The sequence below is a fragment of the Oncorhynchus mykiss genome, chromosome 22, assembly GCF_013265735.2.
Source record: "Oncorhynchus mykiss isolate Arlee chromosome 22, USDA_OmykA_1.1, whole genome shotgun sequence".
Taxonomy (NCBI): Eukaryota; Metazoa; Chordata; class Actinopteri; order Salmoniformes; family Salmonidae; genus Oncorhynchus; species Oncorhynchus mykiss.
In genome coordinates, this window is record NC_048586.1 from 36,471,848 (window position 1) to 36,496,729 (window position 24,882).

General features: G+C 46.2%; 1 protein-coding gene across 2 annotated transcripts in view; it reads left to right on the forward strand.

Moving 5' to 3' along the window:
- Positions 1 to 24,882, forward strand: part of LOC110501805 (solute carrier family 49 member 4) — an 85,744-nt gene that overhangs the window by 36,829 nt on the left and 24,033 nt on the right. For both annotated transcript variants that reach the window (XM_021579640.2, XM_036959215.1), the window contains 2 exons: positions 11,361 to 11,428; positions 20,575 to 20,702. In XM_021579640.2, the coding sequence (XP_021435315.1) occupies positions 11,361 to 11,428; positions 20,575 to 20,702 (196 nt within the window). The remainder of the gene's footprint in view (positions 1 to 11,360; positions 11,429 to 20,574; positions 20,703 to 24,882) is intronic.

The window sequence follows — 24,882 nt, forward strand, 5'->3', positions numbered from 1 at the left end:
TGGGATACAATTAAGTATGGGAGGAGTACAAATTGAAGAAGTGGCAGAAACCAAACTCTTGGGAGTGCAGCTAGACAACTGCTTATCATGGTCATCTCAAATAACTAATCTACGTAAAAAAATATATTAAAACAGCATGCATAATCAGAAGGATAGCTAAATATTTACCAGGAAAAATTATTCAGCAAATAACAAGCATTAATTGAGAGTCAGGTGAACTACTGTTCTGTGGTCTGGGGAAATGCATCATCAAGTGAAGTTAGGAGGCTGCAGAATGCACAGAACAAAGCAGCAAGGATTGTTTTAAGGTGGAGGTATGGTTCGTCTGTTGCAGTCATGCGCAGTGTTCTTGGTTGGTCATCAATCGACAGGATTATTGAAAAAAAAACATGCTTATTTTATTTCATAATATACATAATTTAAAACGGCCAAGTTCTATTCACAACGGTATTCAGTTGGTAAGAGACAGACATGCCGTAAATACTAGGAATAGATTGTCCACCATCTATGCGTTATCCAGACAGAAAAGAGAAATAGGCAAAAGAACATTTCGATTTAGAGCAATAAAGAAATGGAATAAATGAACTGAGCAAACTAGAAACCTTTCAATATATAAATGTAAACATTATTTTGAAACAATTTTAAATAAAGTATATAGAAATGTTGTGGGACTATAGTAGATTGAGTATTTATTGGGTCATTGTGTTAGTATATTATGTATGTTTGTAGCAGTGTGTTATATGTGAAAATGTGTTCATATTATAAATTGTATTTTAATGTTTAAGGACTCTTGGAAGATTAGTCCAAATGGGGACTAAAAGAGATACAAATCAAATACTGCAAATATTGAGTCTTTGCATCAACTTCATGTAATTGTCAATAAAAGCCTTTGACACTTATGAAATGCTTGCAGCATTCCATAGTAACATCTGACAAAAATATCTAAAGACACTGAAGCAGCAAACTTTGTGGAAATATATATTTGTGTCATTCTCAAAACTTTTTGCCACGACTGTATACACTTCTCCACATAGTTCATCCTAATAAACATACTACTGTACACACCATTTTCCTTCCAAATGATATATGGTCTATATACAGCATGTTTTTATATTCTGGATTCTGACACAGGCTCACTCTAATACAGGGGTAGGCAAACCTTTTGGCTCGAGGGCCACATAATACAGGAGTAGGCAAACCTTTTGGCTCGATACGCTACGAGGGCCACATAATACAGGGGTAGGCAAACCTTTTGGCTCGAGGGCCACATAATACAGGAGTAGGCAAACCTTTTGGCTCGATACGCTACGAGGGCCACATTAATACAGGGGTAGGCAAACCTTTTGGCTCAATACGCTACGAGGGCCACATAATACAGGGGTAGGCAAACCTTTTGTCTCGATATGCTACGAGGGCCACATTAATACAGGGGTAGGCAAACCTTTTGGCTCGATACGCTACGAGGGCCACATCGGGATTTTGAAATTCATCGGAGGGCCGCATTTATTGGGGGGACAAATTGTTTGTTCAAATCAATTTGCGGGGGCTGCACGAGTGGCGCAGCGATCTAAGGCACTTGAGGCGTCACTACAGACCCGGGTTCGATCCCAGGTTGTGTCACAGCTGGCCGTGACTGGGAGACCCATGAGGTGGCGCACAATTGGCCCAGCGTCGTCCGGGTTAGGAGAGGGTTTGGCAAGCCGAGATTTCCTTGTCCCGCGCTCTAGCGACTCCTGTCGCATGCACGCGAACATGGTCGCCAGGTGTACGGTGTTCCCTCCGACACATTGGTGCTTCTGGGTTAAGCGGGCATTGTGTCAAGAAGCAGTGCAGCTTGGCTGGATCATGTTTCGGACTTTAAGTGTTTGTGTTATGTTTGTATGTTATGTATGTTTCAAAATTCATACACTACTGTAACTTTCTATACAGCTTGGGAGCTGCAAACCTCATACACTACTGTAACTTTCTATACAGCTTGGGAGCTGCAAACCTCATACACTACTGTAACTTTCTATACAGCTTAGGAGCTGCAAACCTCATACACTACTGTAACTTTCTATACAGCTTGGGAGCGGCAAACCTCATACACTACTGTAACTTTCTATACAGCTTGGGAGCTGCAAACCTCATACACTACTGTTACTTTCTATACAGCTTGGGAGCGGCAAACCTCATACACTACTGTAACTTTCTATACAGCTTGGGAGCTGCAAACCTCATACACTACTGTAACTTTCTATACAGCTTGGGAGCTTCAAACCTCATACACTACTGTAACTTTCTATACAGCTTGGGAGCGGCAAACCTCATACACTACTGTAACTTTCTATACAGCTTGGGAGCGGCAAACCTCATACACTACTGTAACTTTCTATACAGCTTGGGAGCTGCAAACCTCATACACTACTGTAACTTTCTATACAGCTTGGGAGCTGCAAACCTCATACACTACTGTAACTTTCTATACAGCTTGGGAGCTGCAAACCTCATACACTACGGTAACTTTCTATACAGCTTGGGAGCTGGAAACCTCATACACTACTGTAACTTTATATACAGCTTGGGAGCTGCAAACCTCATACACTACTGTAACTTTCTATACAGCTTGGGAGCTGCAAACCTCATACACTACGGTAACTTTCGATACGCTACAACCTGCAAGGTGCACGTTAGTCTTGGCACCAACGAACCATGACCTTATTCTGATAAGACGCTATCAGGAGATTTATTGAAAGGAATACAGTGAGGGTAGATATGAGGTGTGAAATGATAGCTCTATAGCTGTGACTGTCTGACACGCATACTAAACCTATTTAGGTCAGGGATCAAGAGGAAAACAGTGCAAGCAAAGTGAGTGGTGTGGTACACACACACACACACACACACACACACACACACACACACACACACACACACACACACACACACACACACACACACACACACACACACTATCCCTCCTATGGAAGGTTAATTTGCCAGTCTTCTCTACGCTACACGCTGTGTGGTCCCACTGTCATCCCAGACAGAGCTCTCTTTCTCTCTCTCTGCAGTGAGGTGAACACTATAGAGGTGCTGCTTTAGCCCCTCATCCCCCTTCACTGCCTCCCTCTCAGCTGCTCTCCACTTCGCCAATCAAATTGCTCTTGCCAATGTGAGTGCTGCCGTGTCACTCCAGCCACTGCAGGGGCTGTGCTCGTCTCTGCTGTTCTCATGAACAGGCTATGTTCTGCAGATATCAAATGCTGTTTTCAATCTGCGTGCCTGTAGACAAAGCAGTCAGACTTTCTTTTTCTTTCTTTCCCTGATAAGGTGACCACTTTGTTTTTCTTCCTCTCTTTTTGCATAATCCTGTCTTTCCCAGAACACCCACTCCCATTACCCACTACCCCTGACACGTAGTTTGCATCCCAAACGGCACCCTATTCCCTATACTGAGCACTACATTTGGTCAGAGCCCATGGTGCACTACTTTTGACAAAAGCCCTATGTAGGGAATATGGTGCCATTTATATGGACAGGGAATTGATCCTAGACAAGTATGGTTTGGTGCAGCAGCTGCTGCTCTATCATGGGAAAATACTATGTTGGGGAGGGTGGATGTGGATGGGGCTGGGGAGGGCAAGGTTTGAAGTGGATGGGGCTGGGGAGGTTTGAGGGGTCTGAGGAGGGTTAAGGTGGATTGGGTGGGGGAGGGTAGAGGTGGATGAGGGAAGGGGAGGATTGAGGTGGATGGGGACAGGTTGAGGGGGATGGGCTGGGGACAGGTTGAGGGGGCTGGGGTGGGTTGAGGTGGATGGTGTTGAGGTGGATGGGGCAGAGGACAGGTTGAGGTGGACTGGGCAGAGGACAGTTTGGGGGGATGGAGCTGGGGACAGGTTAAGGGGGAAAGGGGCAGGTTGAGGTGGATGGGGCAGAGGACAGTTTGAGGGAGATGGAGCTGGGGACAGGTTGAGGGGGCTGGGGTTGGGGACAGGTTGATGGGGAGGGTGGATGGGGAGGTTTGAGGTGGCTGGGGATGGGGAGGGCAAGGTTTGAAGTGGATAGGTGGGGGAGGGTTGAGGTGGATGGGGTGGGGCAGGGTTGAGGTGGGTAGGGTGGGGGAGGGTTGAGGTGGATGGGGCTAGAAAAGGGGAGGCTTGAGGTGGATGGGGACAGGTTGAGGGGGATGGGGCTGGGGACAGGTTGGGGGGGCTGGGGAGGGTTGAGGTGGAGGGTGTTGAGGTGGATGGGGACAGGTTGAGGGGGATGGAGCTGAGGACAGGTTGAAGGGCAAGGGGGCAGGTTGAGGTGGATGGGGCAGAGGACAGGTTGAGGGGGATTGGGCAGAGGACAGTTTGAAGGGGATGGAGCTGGGAACAGGTTGAGGGGGCTGGGGACAGGTTGGGGGGGATGGAGCTGAAGACAGGTTGAGGGGGATGGGTCAAATGACAGGTTGAGGGGGATGGGGCAAAGGACAGGTTGAGGTGGTTGGGGCAGAGGACAGGTTGAGGGGGATTGCGCTGAAGACAGGTTGAGGTGGATGGGGCAGAGGACAGGTTGAGGGGGATGGGGCTGGGGACAGGTTGAGGTGGTTGGGGCAGAGGACAGGTTGAGGTTGAGGGGGATTGAGCTGAAGACCGGTTGAGGTGGATGGGGCAGAGGACAGGTTGAGGGGGATTGAGCTGAAGACAGGTTGAGGTGGATGGGGCAGAGGACAGGTTGAGGGGGATGGGGCTGGGGACAGGTTAGAGGGGATGGGAACAGGTTGAAGGGGATGGGAACAGGTTGAGGGGGATGGGGATGGGGACGGGGACAGGGACAGGTTGAGGGGGATGGGAACAGGTTGAGGGGGATGGGGACAGGGACAGGTTGAAGGGGATGGGAACAGGTTGAGGGGGATGGGAACAGGGACGGATTCAGAGGGATGAGGACCGGTTGAAGGGGATGGGAACAGGTTGAGGGGGATGGGGACAGGGACAGGTTGAGGGGGATGGGAACAGGTTGAGGGGGATGGGGACAAGGACAGGTTGAGAGGGATGGGGACAGGGACAGGTTGAGAGGGATGGGGACAGGTTGAAGGGGATGGGGATGGGAACAAGTTGAGGGGGATGGGAACAGGTTGAGGGGGATGGGAACAGGTTGAGGGGGATGGGAACAGGTTGAGGTGGATGGGGCTGGGGACCGGTTGAGGTGGATTGGGCAGAGGACAGTTTGAAGGGGATGGAGCTGGGAACAGGTTGAGGGGTCTGGGGACAGGTTGGGGGGGATGGAGCTGAAGACAGGTTGAGGGGGATGGGGCAAAGGACAGGTTGAGGGGGATGGGGCAAAGGACAGGTTGAGGTGGTTGGGGCAGAGGACAGGTTGAGGGGGATTGCGCTGAAGACAGGTTGAGGTGGATGGGGCAGAGGACAGGTTGAGGGGGATGGGGCTGGGGACAGGTTGAGGTGGTTGGGGCAGAGGACAGGTTGAGGTTGAGGGGGATTGAGCTGAAGACCGGTTGAGGTGGATGGGGCAGAGGACAGGTTAAGGTTGAGGTGGATGGGGCAGAGGACAGGTTGAGGGGGATTGAGCTGAAGACAGGTTGAGGTGGATGGGGCTGGGGACAGGTTGAAGGCGATGGGAACAGGTTGAAGGGGATGGGAACGGGTTGAGGGGGATGGGGATGGGGACGGGGACAGGGACAGGTTGAAGGGGATGGGAACAGGTTGAGGGGGATGGGGACAGGGACAGGTTGAGGGGGATGGGAACAGGTTGAGGGGGATGGGGACAGGGACAGGTTGAGAGGGATGGGGACAGGGACAGGTTGAGAGGGATGGGGACAGGGACAGGTTGAGAGGGATGGGGACAGGTTGAAGGGGATGGGAACAGGTTGAGGGGGATGGGGACAGGTTGATGGGGATGGGAACAGGTTGAGGGGGATGGGGACAGGTTGAGGGGAATGGGAACAGGTTGAGGGGGATGGGGACAGGTTGAGGGGGATGGGGACAGGTTGAGTGGGGTGGGGACAGGTTGAGGGGGATGGGAACAGGTTGAGGGGGACAGGGACAGGTTGAGAGGGATGGGGACAGGTTGAAGGGGATGGGGACAGGTTGAGAGGGATGGGGACAGGTTGAAGGGGATGGGGACAGGTTGAGGGGACAGGTTGAGGGGAATGGGGACAGGTTGAGGGGGACGGGGACAGGTTGAGGGGGACGGGGACAGGTTGAGGGGGACGGGGACAGGTTGAGGGGGACGGGGACAGGTTGAGGGGGACGGGGACAGGTTGAGGGGGACGGGGACAGGTTGAGGGGGACGGGAACAGGTTGAGGGGGACGGGGACAGGTTGAGGGGGATGGGGACAGGTTGAGGGGGATGGGGACAGGTTGAGGGGGATGGGAACAGGTTGAGGGGGACGGGGACAGGTTGAGAGGGATGGGGACAGGTTGAGGGGACAGGTTGAGAGGGATGGGGACAGGTTGAAGGGGATGGGGACAGGTTGAGGGGACAGGTTGAGGGGAATGGGGACAGGTTGAGGGGGACGGGGACAGGTTGAGGGGGACGGGGACAGGTTGAGGGGGACGGGGACAGGTTGAGGGGGACGGGGACAGGTTGAGGGGGACGGGGACAGGTTGAGGGGGACGGGAACAGGTTGAGGGGGACGGGAACAGGTTGAGGGGGACGGGAACAGGTTGAGGGGGACGGGGACAGGTTGAGGGGGATGGGGACAGGGACAGGTTGAGGGGGATGGGGACAGGGACAGGTTGAGGGGGATGGGGACAGGTTGAGGGGGATGGGGACAAGGACAGGTTGAGAGGGATGGGGACAGGTTGAGTGGATTGGGCTGGGTAGAGGACCTTGCAGCAGCTAGGGGCTGGGGATAAGGATGGGGGGCTGAGGATGGGGGGGCTGGGGATGAGGATGGGGGGGGTGAGGATGGGGGGGCTGGGTATGAGGATGGGGGGGCTGGGGATGAGGATGGGGGGGCTGGGTATGAGGATGGGGGGGCTGGGGATGAGGATGGGGGGGCTGGGGATGGGTGAAGGGGTTTGGGATGGATGGATGGGACTGGGCAAGTGGCTGTATCTGAAACTTAGTGCTGGGTGGAGTGCAGGAACCCTCCCTCCCTTCAGACACCCAGCCCAGTGCTGGACCAGACAGTGTCCTGAAGCACGTAGCTAAGTGTCTCTGTGTCGTACGCAATTAGCATAGCTTTAATTAAGAACAAGGTCCCACCCTGCGTTAATCACTCATATCTAATTGGTCCGTTAATGGAGGGTGGCCATTAAGTCGTTACGCAGAAAAAACCCTCTGAAGGTTGATACTTCACGTGAGAACACAGCGGCATCAGCTTTCTGATTACAGAGAATCTTTCTGCACTGGTAAAGTCACTGTTGTGAACTCCTGGTACTTTCCTGGGCTACAAAATGGAAAATAACGTTGCAGATAAAGTTTGGAATGACACAATTTCATGTGTACAGAATCTAAAGACCTGTATCACTATACTGAGAGCTTTGCCTTTTCTAAAAGGATATATTGGGTGTTTTTTTTTTTCGGGGCCCCCATACTACACAACGGGGATAAGGAAGTGATTTGCTGTTTGGGGTAAGTTTATCAAAAACATGGAAAATGACAAAAAAAGGTTTCTAGACATTTCTATAACATGTCATTTACATAAAGAGAGGTGTGGTTGTAAAATGTCTCCTTTAATTCTGCAGACAGACAGTGTGGTGTAACCGCTGGGCATTTCAGAGTAGGAATGCTAATCTAGGATCAGTTTAGCCTTTTAAATAATAATGTATCCTAGATCAAAACTCCTACTCTTAGATGCTTTGTGAATATGGGTCCAGTCCGGGTGCTGGCTGGTTATGTCTCCAGACAGACAAACAGAGTACCAACTGTCACTTCCATTGTGTCTTTTGAAGCTGTCTGTGGTTACCCCTGTTGTGCTAAACCCACAGTGTCATAATAACTGTCTTAAAAGGCTTAGAAACAAGAGAGAATAACAGAAAAACGAATAAGGGAATGTGCCAAGAACCTAAAGCCTTGGCTTCCACAGTGTACAAAACGTCGGCACGGCAACCATTTCCTGGTTATTGACACAGTAGTAACAACACGCATGATTAAGCTGAGCACGGCACAAATCAGGCCTGCACAGGTGCAGCTAGCACTGAGCATATTTCAGTTAATTAACCACACACACACACACACACACACAAAATGCAATGATTTCTTCTTTGACACTCAAGTAGCTTACAGAATGATTTGCGTTCAAGTTCTCAAATTGATGTGAGCAACGCAAAGCTTACATATCTCTTCGTATTGGACAAGTTGAGGTAGTGTCTCGCTGTTTCACTCTGTTTTCTCTCTACTGAACACGACCATGGTCATGACGTCTGTCCTCTCTTCTCGGTCTCTATCTGTCAGAGCAGGCATTTATCTGTGATGAAACATCATGCTGACATCACCAGCTGTTTCCATTGACTCCGATTCCACTTTCAAAATACAGGGCTTCAATTTACCCTGGGCCTGATTGACAGGTTTCCCCGGTCTTCAGACACTCTGAGCCTGCTGTCTGTCTACCCTAGGTCCTCTGAGCCGTGTATGGCATATTGAACATGGAATAATAACGGAATCTCTGTCTCTCTCCCCTCTAATTCTTTCTCCCCCCTCTCTCTCTCGCTCTCTTTCTCTCTCGATCTCAATCTCTCTCTATTGTCTTAAGGGACCATTATGCTCTGTTGATTTTTATTAAAATTGCATTTAACCTTTTATTTAACTAGGCAAGTCAGTTAAGAACACATTCTTATTTACAATGATGGCCTACCAGAAGGCAAAAGACCTCCTGCTGGGACGAGGGCTGGCGATGAAAAATAAAATCTAGGAGAAAACACACATCACGACAAGAGAGACAACACTACATAAAGAGAGACCTAACTTAACAAGGCAGAAACGCATGACAACACAGCATGGTAGCAACACAACATGGCAGCAGCACGACATGGTAGCAGCACAAAACATGGTACAAACATTGGGCACAGACAACAGCACAAAGGGCAAGAAGGTAGAGACAACAATACATCACATACAGTGGGGCAAAAAAGTATTTAGTCAGCCACCAATTGTGCAAGTTCTCCCACTTAAAAAGATGAGAGAGGCCTGTAATTTTCATCATAGGTACACTTCAACTATGACAGACAAAATGAGAAAAAAATCCAGAAAATCACATTGTAGGATTTTTAATGAATTTATTTGCAAATTATGGTGGAAAACAAGTATTTGGTCAATAACAAAAGTTTATCTCAATACTTCGTTATATACCCTTTGTTGGCAATGACAGAGGTCAAACGTTTTCTGTAAGTCTTCACAAGGTTTTCACACACTGTTGCTGGTATTTTGGCCCATTCCTCCATGCATATCTCCTCTAGAGCAGTGATGTTTTGGGGCTGTTGCTGGGCAACACGGACTTTCAACTCCCTCCAAAGATTTTCTATGGGGTTGAGATCTGGAGACTGGCTAGGCCACTCCAGGACCTTGAAATGCTTCTTTTGAAGCCACTCCTTTGTTGCCCGGGGTGTGTGTTTGGGATCATTGTCATGCTGAAAGACCCAGCCACGTTTCATCTTCAATGCCCTTGCTGATGGAAGGAGGTTTTCACTCAATCTCACGATACATGGCCCCATTCATTCTTTCCTTTACACGGATCAGTCGTCCTGGTCCATTTGCAGAAAAACAGCCCCAAAGCATGATGTTTCCGCCCCCATGCTTCACAGTAGGTATGGTGTTCTTTGAATGCAACTCAGCATTCTTTGTCCTCCAAACACGACGAGTTGAGTTTTTACCAAAAAGTTATATTTTACTTTCATCTGACCATATGACATTCTCCCAATCTTCTTCTGGATCATCCAAATGCTCTCTAGCAAACTTCAGACGGGCCTAGACATGTACTGGCTTAAGCAGGGGGAAACGTCTGGCACTGCAGGATTTGAGTCCCTGGCGGCGTAGTGTGTTACTGATGGTAGGCTTTGTTACTTTTTTTTCACACAGTTGATTTCTTCAAACCAAGCTGCTTACCTATTGCAGATTCAGTCTTCCCAGCCTGGTGCAGGTCTACAATTTTGTTTCTGGTGTCCTTTGACAGCCGTTTGGTCTTGGCCATAGTGGAGTTTGGAGTGTGACTGTTTGAGGTTGTGGACAGGTGTCTTTTATACTGATAACAAGTTCATACAGGTTCCATTAATACAGGTAACGAGTGGAGGACAGAGGAGCCTCTTAAAGAAGAAGTTACAGGTCTGTGAGAGCCAGAAATCTTGCTTGTTTGTAGGTGACCAAATACTTATTTTCCACCATAATTTGCAAATAAATTAATTAAAAAATCCTACAATGTGATTTTCTGGATTTTTTTTCTTCTCATTTTGTCTGTCATAGTTGAAGTGTACCTATGATTAAAAATACAGGCCTCTCATCTTTTTAAGTGGGAGAACTTGCACAATTGGTGTCTGACTAAATACTTTTTTGCCCCACTGTAAAACAACCACAACTGTCAGTAAGAGTGTCCATGATTGAGTCTTTGAATGAAGAGATTGAGATAAAACTGTCCAGTTTGAGTGGTTGTTGCAGCTCGTTCCAGTCGCTAGCTGCAGCGAACTGAAAAGATGAGCGACCCAGGGATGTGTTTGCTTTGGGGACCTTCAACAGAATGTGACTGGCAGAACAGGTGTTGTATGTGGAGAATGCGGGCTGCAGTAGATCTCTCAGATAGGAGGGAGTGAGGCCAAAGAGCATTTTATAAATACGCATCAACCAGTGGGTCTTGCGATGGGTATACAGAGATGACCAGTTTACAGAGGGGTATAGTGAGTCCTCCTATAAGGAGCATTGGTGGCAAATCTGATGGCCGAATGGTAAAGAACATCTAGCCGCTCGAGAGCACCGTTACCTGCCGATCTATAAATTACGTGTCCGTAATCTAGCACGGGTAGGATGGTCATCTGAATCAGGATTAGTTTGGCAGCTGGGGTGAAAGAGGAGCGATTATGATAGAAACCAAGTCTAGATTTAACTTCAGCCTGCAGCTTTGATATGTGCTGAGAGAAGGACAGTGTACCGTCTAGCCATACTCCAAAGTACTTGTATGAGGGGACTAGCTCAAGCTCTAAACCCTCAGAGGTAGTTAACACACCTGTGGGGAGCGTTCTTCTTACCAAACCACACAACCTTTGTTTTGGAGGTGTTGAGGGGGATCTGGAGTTGTCCCTTCAAACTGGTGTTTTTCTTACAGGCTGGTACACATTAGCGCGGTGCTGAATGATGTCTGAGGGTTGAAAGTGGATGTCCTGTAGGCATCTTCACCCAATAAAGGGAATTTAAAAAATTAAAATTCTCCCCCTCTCTCTCTACAGGTGGATGCTGGCTGGATTGGGTTCTGGTCTGTCGTGGGCGGCTGTGTATTTGGAGTGGCCATGGCCAGGTAAGCAACAGAAACAGCAGATCATTTCCATGTGGTTTAACATTGTAGCGTGACTTTACTGTCTGCCTCCAACATGCTATGGTAATGTGATAATGTTGGACTGCTATTGTTATAGACTGTCTAGAATATGATGGCCTGAGAAGATGTGCGATGTCCTAAAAGGCTCACAGCGGGAATTATGGCTTATGATCCACAGGCTTAATTCAAATTCCTCAAAAGTCCTGAAATCATTGAAGGATTTAAGTTGAGTATGCTTCTCTCAATTGTGAATCAGGCCTCTAGATACTGTCTACAGTAGGCCTCGTCCAGTCTGAATCTAGCCTCTAGATACTGTCTAAACTAGGCCTCGTCCAGTCTGAATCTGGCCCCTATATGCTGTCTACAGTAGCCCTCATCCAGTCTGAATCTTGCCCCTAGATGTTGTCTACAGTAGGCCTCATCCAGTCTGAATCTGGATAAAATATGCTGTCTACTACAGTAGGCCTTGTCCAGTCTGAATCTGGCCCCTAGATGTTGTCTAAAGTAGGCCTCGTCCAGTCTGAATCTGGCCCCTAGATGCTGTCTACATTAGGCCTCATCCAGTCTGAATCTGGCACCTAGATGCTGTCTACAGCAGGCCTCATCCAGTCTGAATCTGGCCCTAGAGGCTGTCTACAGCAGGCCTCGTCCAGTCTGAATCTGGCCTCTAGATGTTGTCTACGGTAGGCCTCATCCAGTCTGAATCTGGCCTGTAGATACTGTCTACGGTAGGCCTCGTCCAGTCTGAATCTGGCCCCTAGATGCTGTCTACAGTAGGCCTCGTCCAGTCTGAATCTGACCTGTAGATACTGTCTACGGTAGGCCTCGTCCAGTCTGAATCTGGCCCCTGGATGCTGTCTACAGTAGGCCTCGTCCAGTCTGAATCTGGCCTGTAGATAATGTCTACGGTAGGCCTCGTCCAGTCTGAATCTGGCCCCTAGATGCTGTCTACAGTAGGCCTCGTCCAGTCTGAATCTGGCCCCTGGATGCTGTCTACAGTAGGCCTCGTCCAGTCTGAATCTGGCCCCTGGATGCTTTCTACAGTAGGCCTCGTCCAGTCTGAATCTGGCCCCTGGATGCTTTCTACAGTAGGCCTCGTCCAGTCTGAATCTGGCCCCTGGATGCTTTCTACAGTAGGCCTTGTCCAGTCTGAATCTGACCCCTAGATGTTGTCTAAAGTAGGCCTCGTCCAGTCTGAATCTGGCCCCTAGATGCTGTCTAAAGTAGGCCTCATCCAGTCTGAATCTGGCCCCTAGATGCTGTCTAAAGTAGGCCTCGTCCAGTCTGAATCTGGCCCCTAGATGCTGTCTACAGCAGGCCTCGTCCAGTCTGAATCTGGCCTCTAGATGCTGTCTACAGTAGGCCTCGTCCAGTCTGAATCTGGCCTGTAGATACTGTATACGGTAGGCCTCGTCCAGTCTGAATCTGGCCCCTAGATGCTGTCTACAGTAGGCCTCGTCCAGTCTGAATCTGACCTGTAGATACTGTCTACGGTAGGCCTCGTCCAGTCTGAATCTGGCCCCTGGATGCTGTCTACAGTAGGCCTTGTCCAGTCTGAATCTGGCCTGTAGATAATGTCTACGTTAGGCCTCGTCCAGTCTGAATCTGGCCCCTGGATGCTGTCTACAGTAGGCCTCGTCCAGTCTGAATCTGGCCCCTGGATGCTGTCTACAGTAGGCCTCGTCCAGTCTGAATCTGGCCCCTGGATGCTTTCTACAGTAGGCCTCGTCCAGTCTGAATCTGGCCCCTGGATGCTTTCTACAGTAGGCCTCGTCCAGTCTGAATCTGGCCCCTGGATGCTTTCTACAGTAGGCCTCGTCCAGTCTGAATCTGGCCCCTGGATGCTGTCTACAGTAGGCCTCATCCAGTCTGAATCTGGCCCCTGGATGCTGTCTACAGTAGGCCCACTCTTGTCTGCAGGTACTGTGCCAGACTACAAACAGCTAGCTGTGTCCAGCGGAGTGTGAGGAGAGATCCTCCTAGTAATAGGCTTGTCTCATAAATTCAGCCCTAAATGATCTCCCTGGACCTGGTGAGCCGTCAAATTAGAGGATAAGCATACACTCGTTTAGTATCGTCAAATTAAGTATGCATGAAAATATACGGTCCATGTTTGGTCGTAATAGCTTTGGCTCTGCCTCCAAGGCCTGTCAACAAGATTAGCAACTAGAAACCATTGCTAAGTATGTTCACAGCAATATGTTCACAAGAATATGTTGACAGGAATAAATGGGTGTACTACTCTGTCCCTGGACTCTCTCTGCTTGTTCTGCATTCCAGTCTGGTTCTCTAACCTTGTCACATTTCAGTATTTAGTGATATCAATAATGAAAAATGCTTCCCCAGGTTTGTTTTTAAGAGGCAGAGGATGTTTGTTTTTTTGGAGGGGGTGGGGTGGGGGTTAGGAGTCTCAGGCTGTATCCCAAATGCCTATGAGTCCTGGTCAAAAGTTGTGCACTACGTAGGGAAAAGGGTGCAATTTGGGATGTACACTCAAACCCCTTAGCGCCACTCTTTCCCTCCACCCCTCTCTCTCTGTCTCGCTGTCTCTATCTCAATCTCAATGTATTAAGTCCGTGGTTGTGATAGACGAAGGGAGATGAATGAGTGAATAGTAATGCAGAAGGTCATGTCCGTGTAGCTGGTGGATAGAGCCATACACCGTAGGCCCCAAACTGTGGACTACGCAGAAGGAAGGGATCAGTCGTCTAGCTGAAAGATATATATTCATCGCCCGGCCCAATCAGCACTTCCAGGCAGGGCCAATGTCTCACTGCGCTGTAATTAGGAAAATTAGACCATGACTCTACACTATTGATTCATGAAAGTATTCTGTTCTTGGTATAGGCTGGAGTGGATCTAAACATGTAGGATCTTAATTTGATCACCCTGTTGCAGGAAATGTAAAATTTGTAGTGTATTTGAGGTTTTAAAATGTTCTGAAGTTTGTAATTCCAACTTTGAATTAAAAAATGTATCAGCCCCTACAAAAATGTTAATTAATTAATTATTTTCCTGCTGTTGCAAACTTACTCAAATATGTTATTTGTTTGGTGTCGATCCAGGTTTAATGAGGTTTGGGTAAGGTTTGCCTCTGTTTGCAACCTCTGGTTATATGCAACAGAAAGTTGAAACAGAAACAGGGTTCTAGATTTGCATTGTAGGAGAGAAACAGAAATGGAACAGAGGGGGAGAACTAACTCATTAATGAGTCTCTGTCACGCAGTTGATTGGCTTCCTCCTCACGTCTGGCTAAATTGGCCATCTGTTGGGGGTTAGCTAAGGGAGGTGTGTGTGTGTGTGTGTGTGTGTGTGTGTGTGTGTGTGTGTGTGTGTGTGTGTGTGTGTGTGTGTGTGTGTGTGTGTGTGTGTGTGTGTGTGTGTGTGTGTGTGTGTGTGTGTGTGTGTGTGTGTGTGTGTGTGTGTGTGTGTGTGTGTGTGTGTGTGTGTGTGTGTGTGTGTTGCCATGATGGGTGATGTGTTTGGGAAGCGCAGTAACAGATTCCCCGGTTACCTAGCACTGGATCCTTGCTGACACCATTAATGATCCTTTGCCTATTGTTTTTCTGTTGATAGAGCTGCTGAGTTACATTACAGAGCACACATTAACACACACACACACACACCCTCCTGTGCCTGAACGCCTCACCTTACGTCACACAAACATCAGAGAGCAGCTTGCAATGGGCAGCAGAAAAATAGTCCCATTAAAAACTTTTGCTGCAGGTGTTATGGTCATACTAAATTTGTCACATGCGCCGAATACAACCTTACAGTGAAATGCTTAATACAACAGCTGTAGACCTTACAGTGAAATGCTTACTTACAAGCCCTTAACCAACGATGCGGTTAAGAAAATACCTAAAACCAAAAAGTAACAGATATAACAAGAGTAACAAATTATTAAAGAGCAGCAGTAAATAACAATAGCGGGGCTATATACAGGGGGTACTGGTATAGAGTCAATGTGCGGGGGCACCGGGGTCGAGGTAATTGAGGTAATATGTACATGTAGGTAGAGTTATTAAAGTGACTATGCATAGATAATAACAGAGAGTAGCAGCAGCGTAGAAGGGGGGAGGGGTCTTATGGCTTGGGGGTAGAAGCTGTTAAGAAGCATTTTGAACCTCGACTTGGCGCTCCGGTACCTCTTGCCGTGCGGTAGCAGAGTGAACAGTCTGTGACTACGGTGGCTAGAGTCTTAGACAATTTTTAGGGCCTTCCTCTGATACCGCCTGGTATAGAGGGCCTGGATGGCAGGAAGCTAGTGCCTTGCGGTCGGAGGCCGAGCTGTTGCCATACCAGGCAGTGATGCAATCCGTCAGGATGCTCTCGTTGGTGCAGCTGTAGAACCTTTTGAGGATCTGAGGACCCATGCCAAATCTTTTCAGTCTCCTGAGGGGAATATGTTTCACGACTTTCTTGGTGTGCTTGGACCATGTTAGTTTGTTGGTGATGTGGACGCCAAGGAACTTGAAGCTCTCAACCTGCTCCACTACAGCCCCGTCGATGAGAATGGGGGCGTGCTCGGTCCTCCTTTTCCTGGGGTCCACAATCATCTCCTTTGTCTTGGACACGTTGAGGGAGAGGTTGTTGTTCTGGCACCACACGGTCAGGTCTCTGACCTCCTCCCTATGGCTTGTTTCGTCGTTGCCTGTGATCAGGCCTACCATTGTCGTGTCATCAGCAAACTTAATGATGGTGTTAGAGTTGTGCCTGGTACAAAGTAGTTTGCTTCATGGGATGCGCTTTGTGATAGCCAAACAAACACTCCCCAACACATACACGCACACACACACACGTGCTCCCAAATAAAAGGGGGAGGAGAAGGGGGAGAGAGAGAAATGTCTTTGTTCTTTTGAAACCTTTATGTGTAATGTTTACTGTTCATTTTTATTGTTTATTTCACTTTTGTTTATTATCTATGTCACTTGCTTTGGCAATGTTAACATACAGTTGAAGTCGGAACTTTACATACACAGGTTGGAGTCATTAAAACGTATTTTTCAAGCACCACTTCGCAGATTTCTTGTTAACAAACTATAGTTTTGGCAAGTCGGTTAGGACATCTACTTTGCATGACACAAGTAATTTTTCCAACAATTGTTTACAGACAGCTTATTTCACTTATAATTCACTGTATCACAATTCCAGTGGGTCAGACGTTAACACACACTAAGTTGACTGTGCCTTTAAACAGCTTGGGAAATTCCAGAAAATTATGTCATGGCTTTGTATGCTTCTGATAGGCTAATTGACATCATTTGAGTCTATTGGAGGTGTACCTGTGGATGTATTTCAAGGCCTACCTTCAAACTCAGTGCCTCTTTGCTTGACATCATGGAAAAAATAAAAGAAATCAGCCAAGACCTCCGAAAAAAATGGTAGACCTCCACAGGTCTGGTTCATCCTTGGGAGCAATTTCCAAATGAAGGTACCACATTCATCTTTACAAACAATAGTATGCAAGTATAAACACCATGGGACCATGCAGCCGTCATACCACTCAGGAAGGAGACAACGTGAATGTACTTTGGTGCGAAAAGTGCAAATTAATCCCAGAACAACAGCAAATTATCTTGTGAAGATGCTGGAGGAAAGGGGTACAAAAATATCGATATCCATAGTAAAACGAGTCATATCGACATAACACAAAAGGAAAGAAACATCTCAAGGCATCAGTCAGGAAGTTAACGCTTAGTCGCAAATGGGTCTTCCAAATGGACAATGACCACAAGCACACTTCCAAAGTTGTGGCAAAATGGCTTAAGGACAACAAAGTCAAGATATTGGAGTGGCCATCACAAACCCCTGACCTCAATCCTATAGGAAATTTGTGGGCAGAAGTGAAAAAGTGTGTGTGAGCAAGGAGGCCTACAAACCTCTCAGTTACACCAGCTCTGTCAGGAGTAGTGGGCCAAAATTCACCCAACCTATTGTGGGAAGCCTGTGGAAGGCTACCCGAAACATTTGATCCAAGTTAAACAATTTAAAGGCAATGCTACCAAATACTAATTGAGTGTACGTAAACTTCTGACCTACTGGGAAAGTGATGAAAGAAATAAAAGCTGAAATAAATAATTCTCTCTACTATTATTCTGACATTTCACATTCTTAAAATAAAGTGGTGATCCTACCTGACCTAAGACAGACTTTTTAGTGGGGTTAAATGTCAGGAATTGTGAAAAACTGAGTTTAAATGTAGTTGGCTAAGGTGTATGTAAACTTCTGACTTCAACTGTATGTTTCCCATGCCAATAAAGCCATTCAATTGAATTAATCGAGGAAGGGGGAGAAGAAGGGGGAAGGGGAAGTCGGGGGGGAGAGGGTGAGGGAAAGAGTTTTTACCCACACTAACTCACATTAAAGACTTGAAAAATGATCATGTATTTATGTTTAGATGAACAAGAGATTTAAAATGAGTAATTAAAGTTACTGAATTTTGCCTATTTTTTGGGGCTAGTGATGGCCGTTGTCGCTCGGTGATATCATTCCGTGGTCCTGTGTGACTCAGTTGATCGAACATGGTGCTCGCATCACCAGGGTTGTGGGTTTGATTCCCACGGGGGACCAATATGAAAATGTATGCACTCACTATTGTAAGTCGCTCTGGATTAGAGCATCTGCCAAATTACGAAAAATGTAACATGTTTGACTGGTTCGGTCATTCAGTCCATGCCCTTGTCTTAGCTCAGAATAGAGACAAATAGACCTGGTAATGATCATATCAAATGGAATAAGAATTGAATTATTTCTGAGGTTAGCCAGAGGAGAATGTGATGCTACAGAATATTCAAGCCTCACTATCTTCATGCCAATAAATCTGACACAACTGTAATTTATGTGCTTTTAGTTGAGGCATTACCTCACAACAAGATATGTTTATTCTCCTGTCTTGTCAGCTGACTTTGTAGGGCATAAAGGAGTCTTGAATTATGCTTCTTAGATTCAGTCATGCTGCATTTATTGATGGTGTCAATGCACAAATGATATATGAGTTTCAGAGGGAAGATACATGATACCGGTGGTGGTGGAGGTAGGGGACTGTTACCCAACAAGATGAAGGGTTGACTGGGCTGCAGTCTCTGGCAAAGCCAGGGGAGAGTTGGAGAGTTGGGTCTGGGGGGAGCTAGTGGTAGATGGGTAGGAGTTAAGGGCTTTGGTCAGGGAAAAAGTTAGCAGACTTGGTTGGGCAGTGCTTTGCTGTCCCTACCAAAGCACCCACTTCTAGGGTCCAGCATCCATGTAACGTGTACACTTCCAATAAGTAGTGTACATAATTCTGTTATGATTCTCAGCCCATTAATGAATAGAAAGTGTAGATCCTAGATGTATTCTTCAGTCAGACAGAACACTGTGGGGGTGATATGTTAAAACGGTGACAGATATGTCCACACACAGACAGTGCATCAGTGCCGGGCACAGACCTTTTCAGGGAGCAGGTGCTCAAACTGTATTTTCGTATATAGTGATTGGCTAGTCTAGACTACCTGTGTTGGGTTGTTGATGTTGGGTCTTTCTTCCTTAGCCAACCAGACCCAATATTGATGATGATTTAAATCTGTAGCAGGACTTTTGATTTGTAAAGTAGGTAGCTTGCTTAGGTAGCTTGCTACATGACCGGTAAGTGCATCTCCCAAGCTCAAGCCATGCATGTTTGGATACTGGGTGCACACAATCTCTGTACAGGGTAAGGGTAATGGTGGGGTGGCAAAACCTGATGACTTCACAATGACTTGGTGGGTTCAAAACAACAATGGCAAAGGGCCGGTGGGAGGGCACTCCTTTCTGTGCACGTGCCTGCAGTGCCTCAGAATGTCTAATCTAAAATGAACTCACTGAAAATAAATGGTTTGAAGCTAAACTGTTTTGTTGGCCGAGAGGCTGTTCAAAACTGATTTCTGTCATATGTTCCCTGACTACACTTTTATTGAACTCTGAGAGACTGTGATGGTAATTAAACATTTCCTGTGTTTTCTTTCCATAAATAGTTCATTGTCAGGTTGAACACTCTCTGAAGCATATTTTCTGAGCACAACATAACAATTGGCAATTGTTTGGCGATGTTGAAAGGTTCTATGTACGATGTTGAAAGGTTCTGTGTATGATGTTGAAAGGTTCTATGTACGATGTTGAAAGGTTCTATGTACGATGTTGTTAGGTTCTAATTCTCAGAGTAAAAACTCTACGGACCATATGAAAGCTCAAACCAAGCTTATTCTCCCAGACGATCAATACAGCTGCATTAGACAAAGACATATTCACACAAGCACTGATATTTAACCCTTTCTCCTAGGAGTCTCCTCCTACACATCTGAACAACATCATTCTTTACTAAGTGATACGGGCCATAAACTTTTATTTCTCCCCTAATGTGACCTGACCTGATCTCGACCCCCCCCCCCCCCCCCCCCCCCCCCATCACTAATCTATGGCTCTCTCCCCTTATCAATGCCTGCCACATGTGATCGCTTCCCTGCACTCGACACACAGCTGTCATGGTGCCTGGTACCAGACTGTGTCTTTTCTCCTCCCAGAGGATCCCTCCCTGATGACTAACAATAACATATCCTGACATAATGTAAACATTATACATTACCCTCTCTCCCTCAGTGACATGAATAAGTACATTTCATATTCTCAGAATCCAACACTGCGTTCTGTGCTGGCAAATATACCCAGAGGACAGGAATAAACCTGTCAGGGGTTGGTGGTTCAACACATGCTGAGAGGAATGCTAAAACACAAGAGGCTTTGTTTGGACAGCTTGTCTGGATGGATAGAGAGGAACAGACATCAAATATCTGCCTGCTTGCTTCACAGTCACTGGTGATCTAAATTACATCAGCTCATATCATGGTGTATGGCTGTAAACTGTCACCAGTTGTAACCCACGGACTGCTACATTCTCCTGTCACCATGTCTGCTTCCTTTTAATGCATGGTGACATGGAGGCATATAAGTCTATCTGAGACATGTTTACACAGTTGTGTTAAGCCATTTCTGAAGCATACCAAATTAGGCCAGGTTATACGAGTTGTTTGGTTTTGTTGTTGTTTCAAACAATAGTTTGATTGTTTCTGTCTGTGTGCTCCAGGTTTACTAACTCGGTCTCTGTCTCTCCCCAGGTTTGCAGACTCTATCCGGGGCATGCTGAAGCTCATCCTGGTCCTGATGATGGCTGGGGCTTCCCTGGCCTCCACCTGGTTCACACTCACTTGTCTAACCAGGCTCACACACCTACCCTCCACTGCAGGTAGGCCTGGTAGAGCATGGTTTCCATGTCAGGAAGTGAGCATTTTACATGTAGGCAGTGCAACTGGCGTACACCCAGCATCCTAGAGCCACAATGGATACTTCAATATCAGACTTGTCCTTTAGATTCAGGAAGGAACACATGGACTTAGTATAGTAAGTAGCCATTGGCTTGTGCTAGTCAGAAAGGCTCACAGGAGCAGGAGTGAGGTAGCTGTTTCTGTAGTGAGGCAGCTTCACGTACGGTACCAGTCAAAAGTTTGGACACACCTACTCATTCAAGGGTTCTTTCTTTCTTTATTTTCACTATTTTCTACATTGTAGAATCATAGTGAAGACATTGCAACTCTGAAATAACACATATGGAATCATGTAGTAACCATAAGTGTTAAACAAATCAAAATGGGCAGAGAGGAGCGGCTGCGTCAACAACCCAACACAGGTAGTCTAGACTAGCCAATCACTATATACTAAAATACAGTTTCAGAACCTGCCCCCTGAAAGGTCTATGCCCGGCCCTGATGCACTGTCTGTGTGTGGATCACATCTGTCACTGTTTTCACATATTTATTTATTTATTTATTTTATTTAACCAGGTAGGCAAGTTGAGAACGAGTTCTCATTTACAATTGCGAGCTGGCCAAGATAAAGCAAAGCAGTTCGACACATACAACAACACAGAGTTACACATGGAGTAAAACAAACATACAGTCAATAATACAGTAGAAAAATAAGTCTATATACAATGTGAACAAATGAGGTGAGAAGGGAGGTAAAGGCAAAAAAGGACATGGTGGCAAAGTAAATAAAATATAGCAAGTAAAACACTGGAATGGTAGATTTGCAGTGGAAGAATGTGCAAAGTAGAGAGAGAAATAATGGGGTGCAAAGGAGCAAAATAAATAAATAAATTCAGTAGGGAAAGAGGTAGTTGTTTGGGCTAAATTATAGATGGGCTATGTACAGGTGCAGTAATCTGTGAGCTGCTCTGACAGCTGGTGCTTAAAGCTAGTGAGGGAGATAAGTGTTTCCAGTTTCAGAGATTTTTGTAGTTCGTTCCAGTCATTGGCAGCAGAGAACTGGAAGGAGAGGCGGCCAAAGGAAGAATTGGTTTTGGGGGTGACCAGAGATATACCTGCTGGAGCGCGTGCTACAGGTGGGTGCTGCTATGGTGACCAGCGAGCTAAGGGGGGACTTTACCTAGCAGGGTCTTGTAGATGACCTGGAGCCAGTGGGTTTGGTGACGAGTATGAAGCGAGGGCCAGCCAACGAGAGTGTACAGGTCGCAGTGGTGGGTAGTATATGGGGCTTTGGTGACAAAACGGATGGCCCTGTGATAGACTGCATCCAATTTGTTAAGTAGAGTGTTGGAGGCTATTTTGTAAATGACATCGCCGAAGTCGAGGATCGGTAGGATGATCAGTTTTACAAGGGTATGTTTGGCAGCATGAGTGAAGGATGCTTTGTTGCGAAATAAAGCCAATTCTAGATTTAACTTTGGATTGGAGATGTTTGATGTGAGTCTGGAAGGAGAGTTTACAGTCTAACCAGACACCTAGGTATTTGTAGTTGTCCACATATTCTAAGTCAGAACCGTCCAGAGTAGTGATGTTGGACAGGCGGGCAGGTGCAGGCAGCGATCGGTTGAAGATCATGCATTTAGTTTTACTTTATATCACCCCCACAGTGTTCTGTCTGTCTGAAGAATACATCTAGGATCTACTTTCTATTCATTAATGGACCGAGAAGCATAAGAGTGTTATGTACAGTACCAGTCAAAGGTTTGGACACACCTACTCAACCCAGGGTTTTTCTTTATTTCTTTGTCTACATTGTAGAATAATAGTGAAGACGCTTCAGGTCCCAAAGTAGTCTCTGTTTCAGAAGAGGTGTTATGTTAGGGCCTGGTCTGGCTCTGTCATATGGCTGTGAGCTACACTAGTTAATTTAGTAGACAAGATCAGCTTATAATTCTGTGGCATTATTTTATATATATATATATATATATATATAATTTATTTATGAAGAATACAATTGAACCTAGCTGAATAAAATAGAAAGGATATTTTCTCCAAACAATTTGAGGGAGTGTGCTATTCTGTGTTGAGTGGTTAACATAGAAACAGGTCCTCCTATATGATTATTTTAGTTATTTACGTAACTTTAGTTGTGATACAAATGTTGGACTATATGTTTCGATTTCTAATAGATTATATGGCTGCAAGATGCGACTCTAATGACCATTTGAAAATAGTTGCATGAAATGCATGAGCTCTGCTTTGTTTTTTACACAGGCTGTACACTCTCCATCAGTCTCTCACTCACAGCTTGACAAGCACTTGATAATGCCACAAATTTCCCAGCGGCAAATATATAACTCACAAGTGACAGGCTAATATTGTCACCCATCAGACTACTCTTGATTTAATCTGGTCTTTACATAAATAAATGTCATCTATGCACTTAAGCGAATAGCGAATAGAGGATGCCTTTCCCATGGTTATTTTTCATGCCAGACAGGTAGGCTATACTCCTGTTGTTAAGAGAAGCAATGTGCTTAATATTAGGAAGGTTGAGAAATATACAGTGGGGGAAAAAAGTTTTTAGTCAGCCACCAATTGCGCAAGTTCTCCCACTTAAAAAGATGAGAGAGGCCTGTAATTTTCATCATAGGTACACTTCAACTATGACAGACAAAATGACATCACATTGTAGGATTTTTTATGAATTTATTTGCAAATTATGGTGGAAAATAAGTATTTGGTCACCTACAAATAAGCAAGATTTCTGGCTCTCACAGACCTGTAACTTCTTCTTTAAGAGGCTACTCTGTCCTCCACTCGTTACCTGTATTAATGGCACTTGTTTGAACTTGTTAACAGTATAAAAGACACCTGTCCACAACCTCAAACAGTCACACTCCAAACTCCACTATGGCCAAGACCAAAGAGCTGTCAAAGGACACCAGAAACAAAATTGTAGACCTGCACCAGGCTGGGAAGACTGAATCTGCAATAGGTCGGCAGCTTGGTTTGAAGAAATCAACAGTGGGAGCAATTATTAGGAAATGGAAGACATACAAGACCACTGATAATCTCCCTCGATATGGGGCTCCACGCAAGATCTCACCCCGTGGGGTCAAAATGATCACAAGAACGGTGAGCAAAAATCCCAGAACCACACGGCGGGACCTAGTGAATGACCTGCAGAGAGCTGGGACCAAAGTAACAAAGCCTACCATCAGTAACACACTACGCCGCCAGGGTCTCAAATCCTGCAGTGCCAGACGTGTCCCCCTGCTTAAGCCAGTACATGTCCAGGCCAGTCTGAAGTTTGCTAGAGAGCATTTGGATGATCCAGAAGAAGATTGGGAGAATGTCATATGGTCAGATGAAACCAAAATATAACTTTTTGGTAAAAAGTAAACTCGTCGTGTTTGGAGGACAAATAATGCTGAGTTGCATCCAAAGAACACCATACCTACTGTGAAGCATGGGGTGGAAACATCATGCTTTGGGGCTGTTTTTCTGCAAAGGGACCAGGACGACTGATCCGTGTAAAGGAAAGAATGAATGGGGCCATGTATCGTGGGATTTTGAGTGAAAACCTCCTTCCATCAGCAAGGGCATTGAAGATGAAACGTGGCTGGGTATTTCAGCATGACAATGATCCCAAACACACCACCCGGGCAACGAAGGAGTGGCTTCGTAAGAAGCATTTCAAGGTCCTGGAGTGGCTCCAGATCTCCAGATCTCAACCCCATAGAAAATCTTTGGAGGGAGTTGAAAGTCCGTGTTGCCCAGCAACAGCCCCAAAACATCACTGCTCTAGAGGAGATCTGTATGGAGGAATGGGCCAAAATACCAGCAACAGTGTGTGAAAACCTTGTGAAGACTTACAGAAAATGTTTGACCTCTGTCATTGCCAACAAAGGGTATATAACAAAGTATTGAGATAAACTTTTGTTATTGACCAAATACTTATTTTCCACAATAATTTGCAAATAAATTAATTAAAAATCCTACAATGTGATTTTCTGGATTTTTTTCTTCTAATTTTGTCTGTCATAGTTGAAGTGTACCTATGATGAAAATTACAGGCCTCTCATCTTTTTAAGTGGGAGAACTTGCACAATTGGTGGCTGACTAAATACTTTTTTGCCCCACTGTATATATATAGTA